The sequence below is a fragment of the Pimephales promelas genome, chromosome 5 (assembly GCF_988280905.1).
Source record: "Pimephales promelas chromosome 5, fPimPro1.hap1.1, whole genome shotgun sequence".
Lineage (NCBI taxonomy): Eukaryota > Metazoa > Chordata > Actinopteri > Cypriniformes > Leuciscidae > Pimephales > Pimephales promelas.
Genome location: NC_142773.1, coordinates 21395409 through 21408176, shown reverse-complemented (window position 1 = coordinate 21408176; position 12768 = coordinate 21395409). Strand labels below are relative to the sequence as shown.

Below are 12768 nucleotides of genomic sequence, written 5' to 3'. Positions count from 1 at the left end.
CTATAAAACTTAAACTTTGTTTTGTTTTTTTAAATGAGATGGAGAATTCTCCATTATATGGAGAAAATCCTGGAATGTTTACATCAAAAACCTTAATTTCTTTTCGACTGAAGAAAGAATGACATGGACATCCTTGATGACATGGGGGTGAGTAAATTATAAGCAAAAGTTTTTTTTAAAGTGAACTACTCCTTTAATGAATTCATTTTTAAGGTTGTAAAAATTAACATTAATGTAATGTGAACAAAGTCGAACAAAAGTACATTTATAAAAAATAATCTAGATTTATAAATGCTGCTGTAAAAAATTGTTTTCTCTCATACCAAATGCATTCACAAATTGAGCCTAAGTGTAACACATTACCTAATTACTGTTGATATACTTTTGCCCTCGTTATGTCTAAAGTGATGATTATAGTCAGACTGTGAATTACAAAAGGACCTTTCATTTCAGGAAATTTAGCAGCAATCAGATGTGTGCCAACCTCCTACACACTAAAAAAGCTAAATAGCCCCTAAGAATTCAACAGCACCAATGGTAAACTAAGCTTCATTATTTAACAGTAATCATACTGGGGTAAAATACAACTGTAGTGACTATTTCATAAGTTTTAGTTGTTCCTCAATTAAGATGTCATTGCAGGGAACTCAATAGTGCTCCAGTGGTTAGAAGATTATTATTTTATTCCAAGTGAATTCTCCAAAATTAAATCAAGGGGCAGGAATCCATTATTACAAACCACAAACATTTAACTTCTAGTTCCACAAATCAATTTGAGTTTGTTTTTTTAAAATATAAATTGTATTATCCATATGAAGAACGCAATCAGTCAGTGTGTGGACCCCTATCCACATTAAATTGAATGACTCGTACAAAAAAAAGGGTTTAAAATGAAAATCGAAATGTTGTACATTCGCCCTATAATACCTCTTAAAATAGCATTTTAATATACTGTATATATAAATACATACATACAGACTCATTTGATATTTAAACACTGTAACAATATCTAAATCATTGTAGTCTTTGTGCATTATTAGACTAAACAAATACACATATATTCAAGCAAATATTTTCTTAGGCGAAGGGTGTGATGTTTCCATTAAAACTGCAGTGTAATGAAATTCAAATGTCATTTTAATAAAAACCACAATATTTACATATAGTATTTATTTACATGTGGGCCAGTAACCTAATAGTAAAGACTCCTGATACCAGAAGCAGATTCAACTCCACAAGCTGGCAAGTTACTGAGTCCCCAACCCCTAACCAGGACACCCGACTTCCGTTTATCTCCTCCACAAAGAAAGAGCTGCGTACGGACTGAACGTTTAGTGTCATGCTGTCCTAGTTTCTGCTGCTCGGTGACCCATTTAAAAGGGAAAAGTGGAGCTCTAAGGGTGAATGCATCAGTCAGGATTAAATGCTGGATTTATGGAGCCGATCGAACGAACTGCATGTCCGTCACTACGTCGACGAGAGAGCAGCCGCTTAAGTAATCGAGGTGAACCCGGCACTCCTGACAGAGACGCCCGCCGCAGCAGTTTCAAAGAGCGCCCCCTAGGGATACAAACACCAATGATCCCACAGTACAACAAAAACAAATCAAGAGTTACAAAACATCACAAGCTCTCACCCTGCATAGCCATTACGATTATTTGAAGACTCCTGCATTGAGCTCTGCGGCTCCTGAGTCACGATGGGCCTCAGTGGCTCCTGCTTCTGCACACACATAAACACATACAGTTCTGTTCAAACATCTTAAGCACGTTAGATGCTTTTATATGATAGCTTAAGTGTGCCAGTAGGAATTTTGGGAGTTAGTTTTTAATGTTGCTTCAAGCATCACAGTTCTTTTTTGAAGGCCATCTCAATTTCTGGAAATAGAAAGCCTTTCTAGAAGAAGCAGCAACAATGGGAGCATCTCCCTATATTAACCACTATGAAAATCATTTGAGTGAATGTAGTGTACTATAAATCTTGGAAGTATATATTTTTAAAACTGTACTTGCATTTAATATATTAATTAAGCGTACACTTTAATGACTGTTTCTTAACACAATTAAAGGGATAGGACGCTAAAAAAATGAAAACTCTGTCAATAATGACTCTCCCTCATGTTGTTTCGACCCCATAAGAGCTTCGATCATCTTTGGAACACAAATAAAGATCTTTTTGAGAGATTTCCTTCCATCCATAGACGGCTACACAACTACCAATTTGAAGCTTCGAAAAGTTCATAAGAAGATCGTAAAACTAATCAATATGAATTGAGCGGTTTAGTCTCAATTTTCTGAAGAGACGCCATCTTTTGGATGAACAGATTGAATTGAGGCTTTCGTTCACATCTAAACATTCATCAACTCACACATCAGTTGTGGTAAACGAAAGCTCAAGCATGTCAGTTTGACGTGGGAGGTTCATTCTCGTGTTACACATCACGTTTCAGCTTCAGGTTCATTCACGTGTTCATCATATAAAGTGATCGAGTCTCTTCATAAAAATTGGACTAAACCGCTCAATTCATGTGGATAAGTTTTACGATCTCTTCATGAACTTTTTGAAGCGTCAAAGTGTCAGTTGCATAGTGGACAACTGAGGGACAGAAAGCTCTCAAGATTTCATCAAAAAGATCGTCATTTGTGTTCCGAAGATGAACGAAAGTCTTACAGGTTTGGAACAACATGATGAGTGATTAATGAAGAAATTTAAAATTCATCCCTTTAAGTACACATGTAAAAAGTGCCCTTTGTAGTCATTTCAAATGAGGTTTTCTTTAAAATACATTTTAAATAATTGCATTTGAATATTATTTTAATAAACCACTGAAGCATTATTCTATATCATACTAAAAATTAATTTATTTTAATATACTCAATTGCAACTTCCTCGTTACAAAAGCACAAATATATTTAAATGCATGATATACAAAACTGACATTAAAGTATATTTTAGTTTACCATAAATGCTCGTCAGTACATTCGGCAGTAAACTTATTTCCAAGACAATAAAATTAATTATTTACTATCTAAGGATGTACTAAAGTCCTACTTAAGAGGGTCAAAAAAGCACTCTTAAATTCAACAAAATGCATTTAATATACATTTAAATTAGAATAAATTTTCATTTAATTGCAAATATGCAATTACACTCTTGGAAAAAAAGGTACAAGAGCTGTCACTAGGGCTGTAGCTTTTCAAAAGGTAACCTTTTTCCATTTTAGGTGCTAAAATGTACATTTTAATTCCTAATATGTACATTTAGGTGCTAATATGTACATTTTAATTCCTAATATGTACATTTAGGTGCTAATATGTACATTTTACGTATTAATATGTACATTTCAGGAGCTAATATGTCCATTTTAGGTCCTAATGTACATTTTAGGTGCTAATATGTACTTTTTAATTGCTAATATGTACATTTAGGTGCTAATATGCACATTTTACGTATTAATATGTACATTTCAGGAGCTAATATGTCCATTTTAGGTCCTAATGTACATTTTAGGTGCTAATATGTACTTTTTAATTGCTAATATGTACATTTTAGGTGCTAATATGTACATTTTAAGGGTTAATGTGTACATTTCAGGAGCTAATATGTCCATTTTAGGTGCTAATATGTACCACTAAGGTAGCAATATGCCTTTGGGTACAAAAGTGTACCTTTTGAAAAGGTAAAGCCTCATTGACAGCTTTTGTACCTTTTTTTCTGAGAGTGTAAGTGTCCTAAAACATTACATTCAGTTTGCGCTTTTAATCAGTGTACTCTTTCTAAAAGTACTTTTTTTTCACAAGGAACACCCATGGTTTTGAAATGAAATGCTCAACTAGCACACACAAGTGTACTGAAGGCCATTTAGTGCATAATTTGTGCACTGAATGTGTTTTGTGTGCATGAATACCAGAGAAAAGCAGACTGTAGGCAGGTATCCCTCCTTTCCGTTCTGAAGTCGGATGTAACACCAGTCAGCGTTCTCTTGATACAGCAGCAACACGACCTCACCAGCACGCACACACACCTCTTCATCACAGTCTGCACTGTAGTCTGCTGCCACAACCATCTCACACACAAAAAACATCATGTGATTTCACCATCAGCTCAAAAAAAAAACTGCTATATCAACATGAGAAAACAGAAAAGCAGCTCAGATGAAAAATAGATGTGTACCATTTCTCCTTCATCCTTGAATATCACTCTCTTTCGACAAACTGTAGATTGAATCATTTTGCAGGAATTATAGTGGTAAATTTAAAAGGAATGATCAAAAAGTGAGCATGAAAAGATGACTAACCTTGAGGAGACAGCACAGTTGTGAACACTTCAAACTCTTCATGGCTCTGCGTGTAGATTTGCTGCATGATGAAGTCAGACAACACACAAACTCTGAATGTACCTACAGTGTAAGAAGAGCTGAGACACTTTATCGATTCCTTCAGAATCACTGCTATTGCTAAACCTTCTCCTTCCTTTAAATACTCCCCTAAAGACGCACTCACATTAGGAGATCTTGGTTAGGTGCTTTTCTAGGAAGCTTTAGCACTCTTAAATCTATTTAAATCTGTTCCACTTCAGTTGATTAAATGCTGCAAGTACAGCTTTGATCAGCCAATCACACGCTTCTAAAAGTCAGCTCTCTGCACTTACAGTAACTCATTCAAACCTTAAACTAATTACACCTAATTACACCACACTTCACATATGCCCAGTCATTCAACAAAACACTTTCCATGTTATTAGCCTGTAATACAGTAAGAAATATTTGAACAGGTATTCTGATTTCAATATCTTTCAAGCAATCATCTGTACACTGCATCAAATACAGTTTGGGGGGATTTTTTTTTTTTTTTTTAGCTCAGTTTCAAATGAAATCAGTTGCGTGGAGATCAGTGGCATACTATTAGTGAAGTTATTGGCCACCATTCATCAGCTGGGCCATTTCTGACCCAATTTACCCTATATAGAGCATTGTTAGATAGAAATACAGTTTAACAGATCTCGAGTGCATAGTATCCAAATCTAAACAAACTTGTTGTAAATTTACCAGTTTACTTAGAAGTTGCAATTCTTCACTAATTCATTTCTGTAATTTAATAACTTTTTCCTTGAAATGGTGACTGATGCAGTAGAAAATTCTGTAGGTTTTCTGAACAACCTACACAACCTTTTTTTTTATGTTTTTCGACTCGTGTTATTTCACTTTTGCCGCCATTAATTTTTTAAATAGGCCAATACAATCTTAATATACACTGATCACCAACTTTTTAATAACATTTTAAAAACCATCTTTATGCTAATATTCAGCTGCTAAAATGCAAATAACACATTGTGAATTTAGTTGTTGACACACTGTAAAAATATTTTATTTTATTTTTTCCTTAAAAAAAAGTTTGTTCTCTCTTAAAATTTTAAGTTCAATCAACTCAAATATCCAAGTTGTCACGTTTTTCCACAATTTTTTCACTTGTTGCCACAATTTTCACATTTCAAGCTGACTAAACTTAAAATTTTAAGGCAGTACGAATAGCTTTTTTAAAAGTTTTTTTTTTTTTTTTTTTACAGTGCATGTTAATAGCTCTAACGGTGCCACTTGGGCAACTGGTTAGTTTGCATATATGCCAAGAAACAGCCCTGATCATCAAAATGTATTATGGTATTTGCATTTTATTGCATGCATTGATATTTCAGAATTTCATTTTCAGAATTTCTGTGAATTTTTTTAGATTTGCTGCATGGACATTGAGGAAAAAAAAAAACTCAATCAAAAAAACAAATGCAATGTAAAGTCTAATCCTGATTCTTAGATTAGACATTTAAATCCAACCTGCCTGAATCACTCTGAATAACAAATCAGCCTTAAGAGTTACATTGAATGGAGAGTCTCAGTACTGTGTGTGTATACAGGGTGGTTTAAATATGATTACTATGATGATTATGTTTAAATAAGTTGTTGACATATTAAACACAATATTTAGATGGTGTGATTGTGGGTGTGTTATAGTTCTGTAATTCAAAACTTTAAATCCTTTCTCGCTCAAGACAGTGACATTGCTGTGAAAGGATTAAAGTTCAGAGGGGTCAGTTGGTTCAGATCAGTGTCTCTGCTTACATAATGAAATCAGCACAGCTAATCTGAGGCTGTGCTTCTGCGAACACCATCAACATGTTAAAATGTCCTTCAAGGGTTCAGTAAAGCTTCATGGATGCAGCAAACAGACCAGTCAGATCTTCTTCAGTGTGAGCTCGAGGAGATAGTTTAGTTACCCGCTCCTGTGAAAAACACACAAAAACAAACTCAGTACATTACACTTGAGATAGTTTAATACATAAAATAATATAATTATTATTATTATTTACTTAATTATGAAATGAACTAGCATAATGTTATATGCGTTTGAGTGTGGCATTTCAAACCACGGCTATAAAACATACCATATTTATGTATTTAAAATTGCTACACGTTCTACACATGTTATTACTGTAGTAATAACTATAAACTATGCATAATTACATGCAACTAACCCTAAACCAACTCCTAATCCTAATCCTAAAGGAAGTGCAATGTAGTTAATTATTATTACTCAGTACTTAAATGTATAATTACACTGCAACACAGACACCTTCAAATAAAGTGTAACCTAATAATAATAATAATAATAATAATAATGACAGTCGCTTTAGCTGTAGAGGATTTTTGGTGTAGCAGAATTTTAAGCAAAAAAATGATCTGTAGCACTTTAGTACAGGGACGTGACATGATTTGTTGACCTGAGGGATGGTGCCCTTCACCAAAGATGGAATGTCTTCTTTAGTGTAGCCAATTGCAGACAAGCCGTCCTCCACTTCGAGGTCATACAGAAACGACTTGAGCGTGTCCGCCAACACGCGGCCAGCATCATCTTTCTTGATGTTGCTCAAATCAGTACCTAATGAAACACATACACAATCTGTAATATAAACCTCCAGCCATCATCAATTCAAGCTTACAGTGCTCTCAAAAGTGTCATTTTCTACAAAATCATCCACAAATTACAGTGAATAACACATAATCTATGCACCTCACATCCGTTTTACACAATAACCATTTCACTTTCCAATACAGCAACCCAAATGAATACACTTTTGAACTTTTCAGAAAGTTACATTTTAAATCTTCTTATGTTCAATGTTAATAAATATTTGAGAATTTTGAGATTGGCCTTCAGTGTGTGATACCTAGTATTTGTGCTGCCTCCAGGTGGCGCTCAGGACACATTGTTCCAGTGAAGGCAAAAACAGCAGGTGAAGTAAGAACTACAGAGAGTCCGTGTGGCTGAAAGAGAAAGGCACAGTGTTAAACTATAGTGTGAAAAACACTGGGAATCCACCACGATAAAAAAAAAAAAAACATATTAATGTTAGTACTAGAATCAGTACTATTATGTATTACAGAACATATAATTGTAATATTGCATGCATTAGTCTAGAAACACATTATCATTAAAAAGTGTCAATAAGAATGTTTTCTAAGTCTCTAATGCTCACCAAGGCTAAAATAGTATTAAAATAGTATTACAAATTAAAAGTTTTCAATTTTAATATATTTTACAATTCTTATGATGGCAGTACTGAATTTTCAGCAGCCAAATCATTATGATTTTGTGCTCAAGAAACATTTATTATTATTACCTAATCTTATTTCCTTTTATTTTGGAAACAGTAATACATATTTTCAGCATTATTAAAAAAATAGAAAAAAAAAGAAATAGAAATAGTTTATAACATTATAAATTAATTTACTGTCACTTCATAAGTATTTAAAACAATCGTACTGACCCCAAACTTTTGAATGTAGAGCGGTTTATATTTACCACTATAGGATGTTCCACATTGTAGCCTTTAGCCCTGTGAGTTTTAACATTCCCGGCAATGGGATATGACATTCCATGACTTGAACATAGAAAAAAGAATAATCAAAAAGGCATTATCAGATAATTTCCACAAATACATACAGTATCAATAGAAAAATTGGAACTATTGGAAGCACATCATTGCACAGCTGCAAAATCTCTATGCCGTTCCCTAAACTCTCACAGCAATAAATTCAGTCCACCTGTGCTCTCTGTTCTGATATGTGCAAATATGGAAAATGATTGCAGTGCCGCACTAGCAATTCCATTAGCAGTCTTTTAATTGTTTTGTGATTCGATGCTGCCAGAATAAACACTTTTTGATGTTAATTCAATGTTAGTTATCTTTAATTACCATAAATGGACTCCTGCATTGCCAAAGCCAATTCCGGCAAACACACTGGCCAGGTGCATACTGGTGCGAGCCTCCACATCTCCGGGATCACACACCGCCCTACAACACACAAACATATTCATATCTTAACAATATTACATATAAATATAATCTTTTTAAAATTTATAAACAAAAAAAATGTCGAGATGTACCCAAATATTCAATAAATCACAAATAATAACATGACCTCACTCAACATACCGTTTCAGGTATTTGGCAACGATCATGAGAGCGTGTCTTGCCCAGACATCACTGATTGGATTGCTGCCCTGGTAAGCGGGGCGATTTATGGGGTTGGGTGGGCAGGGACTTCTCAGGTTATACGGCAATGCAGTGAATGACTCTAATGCATGACTAAAAAGAAAAAGAATATAGTGAATAAAAAAAAAATGAATATAGTGAATATAAAGAATAAAAGAATATATAGTATAGTCAACCAAACACTATGAATATCATAATCTAACCATAAGATTTAAAAAAAAGAATACTTTTATTCAGCAAGGATGCATTAAACTAATTAAGTGACAGTAAAGACTGTTTTAAAGTTAAAAATATTTCTAAAAAAAAATGAAGAATGGTTTCCACAGAAACTGTTTTTTACATTGATAATAATAATAAATGTTTCTTGAGCAACAAATCAGCATATTAGAATGATTTCTGAAGGATCATGCGACCCTGAAGACTGATACTGAAGTAATGATACTGAAAATTCAGCTTTGTCAATCATGTTAATATAAAAAAATCTCCTTTTATTCAAAATGTTAAAAGCACCAATGGGAATATAATAGAGCAGGTTTGCATAAAATGAGCACAACCAGAAACTGTCGAATCAGTGCTTTCTGTCGGTATACTTACATTTTCTTGCTGTACACTAAAGGAAATGATCTTTAAGTGATTGCCTTGGTTTGAATATGGTAAATAAATAGAGTGTACATGTAAACACACACCAGAGCACGTCAAAACCACTGTTAGCTGCAACTCTAGATGGCATGTGAAGAGTATGTAGGGGATCAACCATCCCTAAAGTAGGCTTTAATGCTCGATTTGCAATACCTGAAAAGACACACACATTAAACTGTTAAACTCACAAACAAACACAGTTCAAAAACTTCAACCTCTATCATTACACCTTAACTATTTAACCATTACTTAATACTCAACCTTTCAGAATTCTGTACGTAGCATACCGAGAACAGAGACGAAATGTTAATGAGTAAAATGTTTCAGCAAACCAGTTTTGGCCTTCATGTCCTCAAAGTCAAAGATCGCCACTCCTGTGGTTTCACTCCCCGTTCCAGCTGTAGTAGGAACTAACACATGCACAGACATACAGAAGCACAAGATGTAAAAAACAAAACAATGTAATGTTATGTATCAGCACATCAGTTCTACTTTACAGTAAATAGACGGTTGGTCTGTGGTCAATGTTTGGTCTCTCTCTGTAGTTATATGCACATGCTAAATGGTCACCATTAACAAGAGAGAGAGACAGAAAGGAAGAAAAAAAGTAATATTAAGTTTGGCTGTGTGTATGTCTTTGTACCAGCGATTAATGGCTTCAGTGCGGCTGTGATGGGTTTTCCTTTTCCAATTGGGGCATTGACGAAGTCTAGAAATTCGGCCTCTGGATGAGATGCATAGAGATTGGCTGCTTTACAGGTGTCAATCACAGAGCCCCCGCCCACAGCAACATACACATCAAAATGTCCTTTTTTGGCAAAATCAATTGCTGCTTTAAAGCTGAAAAGAGAAAGAGAAGTTGTGTTCACTCACTTCTGTGTTCTGTTTATAATCAGAAACACGTATAATGTCATCAGCAAAAACTGGCAAAAATCAGCACATTTTCTGTCACATTTGTTTTTAACCTCTTGTCAGTTGGTTCTACTCGCACATCCTCATAGATCTTGTATTTGACTCCATGTTTTGTCAGTGAGTCCAGCACTGCTGCAACCGGCGGCAGCTGAGACAGGGTTTTATCTGTCATCAGACACACATTATGTGCTCCCATGTTCTGCAAATCCTGAATAAATCAGCCAAAACAGCAAAACCAATCACTGACAAATCCAAAACAGGACTGACATGAAGTAAAGAGAGAGACCAATAAGATGAGCTATAATAAAACCTAATCAGTACAAATGGCGTTCATAAAAATACACTAGCAACTTGAGCGTGAGTAAATGATGATACAACTGTCATTTTTGGGTGAAAAAAAAAAAAGCTATTACCATTCCAATTTCTCTGGTAACTCCTGCTCCAAATCTGATATTTGAACAAGCCATCTAAAACAGAACAACAGAAATGAAATGAATAACCCCAATAACAATAAACAATTATATTATATTATTTTATTATATAATATATTATCATTATTATTATTATAGAAATATATTATGATTCTATTCTTGGATATTCACAGGCTAGCCATTATAATCTCACATGTCTTCGCTTCACTATTTAACACAATATTAAAACAACTATACGATAAGTGGTAAAACTATATTCCACAATGCATAATTACATAATAAATACATGCATGTTGTGCGCTTACTTCAAATGCGTAGTCTGTTTTGCGTTCACATATATGAGCCTCACCTGCAGAAAATACACATATGAAACACACTCACATATTATAGTTATTTTATTCAGAGAAATATCTGAATAAAAATAAATATAATACTGAATAAATATCTTACCTCGGTTATGAGTGTGAGAATACGCTTGAGAATGAGCAGGACATCTGCACCTATAAAACATATGGCATGCAAAAAAATTAAATAAATACTACTGAAAATAGACACTAATCTATATTACTTCATTCTGTGTAAAACAAAAAGGAGGTGCTTGCAGGACGACTCAGTAACCATTCTGGCGAGAGAGAAAAAATGCAATAAAAGTAGGCTTAAACTGAGACTAATGCTGTCATTCTTCTGCCTAATACAGTATCTTCTTTTTTCCCACATAAGAAAAAAAGTCACGCAGCTTTGTAACAACTTGAGTGTGTCAGACTAAATAATGGTGGGGGGTGGACTATGACTTTAAGGGTTTGTTTACAACTCTCAGGGCATTGAGTGCAGATAATAGCCTATACAGAAATAGGAATATGAAAGTGCACAGACTAAACACACACTTTAATATCTTAACGATTAAACGAACAGAAATACAGAAACTTACGCCGCGCTCGCGAGCTGGCGCATCAGATGAGCGACTCTCTCACCGCCTGCCATGATTTCTGCTCGTGCCCTCTAGAGCCCGCCTGCAGACACGTCCGCCACCTGCTGACAGGTATGCGCCCATGAGGCGGAAACATTAGGCTACTGTGTATGTTGGCAAGTGTCTAATATATATATATATCGTCTTATCTTCTTTTTTCCACATTATATTTATAAAACGGTTAGTTCCAGTGCTTTATTCATGATAAACCATGGATAAAACTCGGCTATGACCGCTCCCAACGGTTCTATCACTGCGCAACCCTGAGGTTCTTATGTTGTTTTTATTTTAACTTTCACACATTGGAACCATAGGATTGGAACCTTTGTAATTTTTGCTGTTCACGGGCAGGGACTTTTTTCTAGCGGAAGGAAGGCTTTTAGTGATGTTACAACATGAAAGTTGCACTAATATTTTTTTGTTTACTTTAATATTTTTATTGTGTGGTAAGCGTTTTATAAAAGTAATAAGGTACGAGAAGCTGTGCTGTATCGTGCATAAGTAACGACTGAAGGAGTATCTATATTTATATATATATATATATATATAGAGAGAGAGAGAGAGAGAGAGAGAGAGAGAGAGAGAGAGAGAGAGAGAGAGATTTGTGGAATAAAAGAATAAAATAAAAAAAAATAAAATGGAATAAAATATTTTGAAGTAAAAAGATAAAATTATACCCTTGGGTAAGATTATCCTTCCCACAGAATTGGCACAGAAGGACCCAAGTGGTTATCTTTAACTAGCGTTGTTATTTTATTTTAGTTTTAATGTTATTTTGCTTTCATTAAAACCTATGTTAGTTGAGTGAAATCATTAATTTGCATTCATAATTGCTATTATGACATATCTTCATTTAAAATATGGGCAATTAAATAGAGTAAAGTAAATATTCATATTCCATAAAGTCATAGAATAATTTTACTTTTCAGATTAATCTCTTTTATACTGGAATTCTGCTTTTGCTATTGAGACATATCTTCAATTAAAATAGGGCAAATAATTAAGTAAATATTCAAATGTCTTTATATAATTTGTAGAATAATTTTACCTTTCAGATTCATATTTTACTGGAATTCGGCTTTGACTGACATCGGTTATTCAATTATTATCAACCAAATTGTTAAAATACATTTTTAAATACAATAGTTTTAATATTTTACATAGATTAGCTTTGATTTACACTAATTAGCAGTAAGTGAAATTAATGTTTCTATTTCCTATATAACACTTTGGCTGATGCATCATCATCCTGCATGCTAAACATTCTAAATA

At 34.1% G+C, this 12768-nt stretch overlaps 2 protein-coding genes across 2 annotated transcripts; both read right to left on the bottom strand.

Moving 5' to 3' along the window:
• Nucleotides 1-322: 322 nt before the first annotated feature.
• Nucleotides 323-5526, bottom strand: LOC120465140 (uncharacterized). Its single transcript, XM_039654769.2, has 5 exons — nucleotides 4298-5526; nucleotides 4174-4214; nucleotides 3908-4066; nucleotides 1637-1722; nucleotides 323-1560 (listed from the first exon to the last, which is right to left on the bottom strand). The coding sequence occupies exons 1-5, from the start codon at nucleotides 4362-4364 to the stop codon at nucleotides 1410-1412; spliced, it is 504 nt and encodes a 167-aa protein (XP_039510703.1). The 5' UTR covers nucleotides 4365-5526; the 3' UTR covers nucleotides 323-1409.
• A 123-nt stretch (nucleotides 5527-5649) lies between these two features.
• adhfe1 (alcohol dehydrogenase iron containing 1) lies at nucleotides 5650-11577 on the bottom strand. Its single transcript, XM_039654766.2, has 14 exons — nucleotides 11458-11577; nucleotides 10980-11029; nucleotides 10835-10878; nucleotides 10512-10565; nucleotides 10152-10306; nucleotides 9830-10026; nucleotides 9519-9596; nucleotides 9234-9339; nucleotides 8488-8640; nucleotides 8248-8346; nucleotides 7854-7932; nucleotides 7219-7315; nucleotides 6772-6929; nucleotides 5650-6273 (listed from the first exon to the last, which is right to left on the bottom strand). Exons 1-14 carry the CDS (start codon nucleotides 11508-11510, stop codon nucleotides 6190-6192), a joined length of 1407 nt encoding a protein of 468 aa, XP_039510700.2. The 5' UTR covers nucleotides 11511-11577; the 3' UTR covers nucleotides 5650-6189.
• Nucleotides 11578-12768: the final 1191 nt, after the last annotated feature.

Bases quoted from the DNA above. Each gene is read 5' to 3' on its own strand.
- LOC120465140 (XM_039654769.2), bottom strand. From the start codon at position 4,364: ATGCAGCAAATCTACACGCAGAGCCATGAAGAGTTTGAAGTGTTCACA. The intron at 4,215-4,297 runs GTTAGTCATCTT...TTCAATCTACAG, and splicing joins AACTGTGCTGTCTCCTCAAG to TTTGTCGAAAGAGAGTGATA. The intron at 4,067-4,173 runs GTACACATCTAT...TTTGTGTGTGAG, and splicing joins TCAAGGATGAAGGAGAAATG to ATGGTTGTGGCAGCAGACTA.
- adhfe1 (XM_039654766.2), bottom strand. From the start codon at position 11,510: ATGGCAGGCGGTGAGAGAGTCGCTCATCTGATGCGCCAGCTCGCGAGC. The intron at 10,879-10,979 runs GTAAGATATTTA...TATTTTCTGCAG, and splicing joins TTCTCACACTCATAACCGAG to GTGAGGCTCATATATGTGAA. The intron at 10,566-10,834 runs GTAAGCGCACAA...GTTCTGTTTTAG, and splicing joins AAACAGACTACGCATTTGAA to ATGGCTTGTTCAAATATCAG.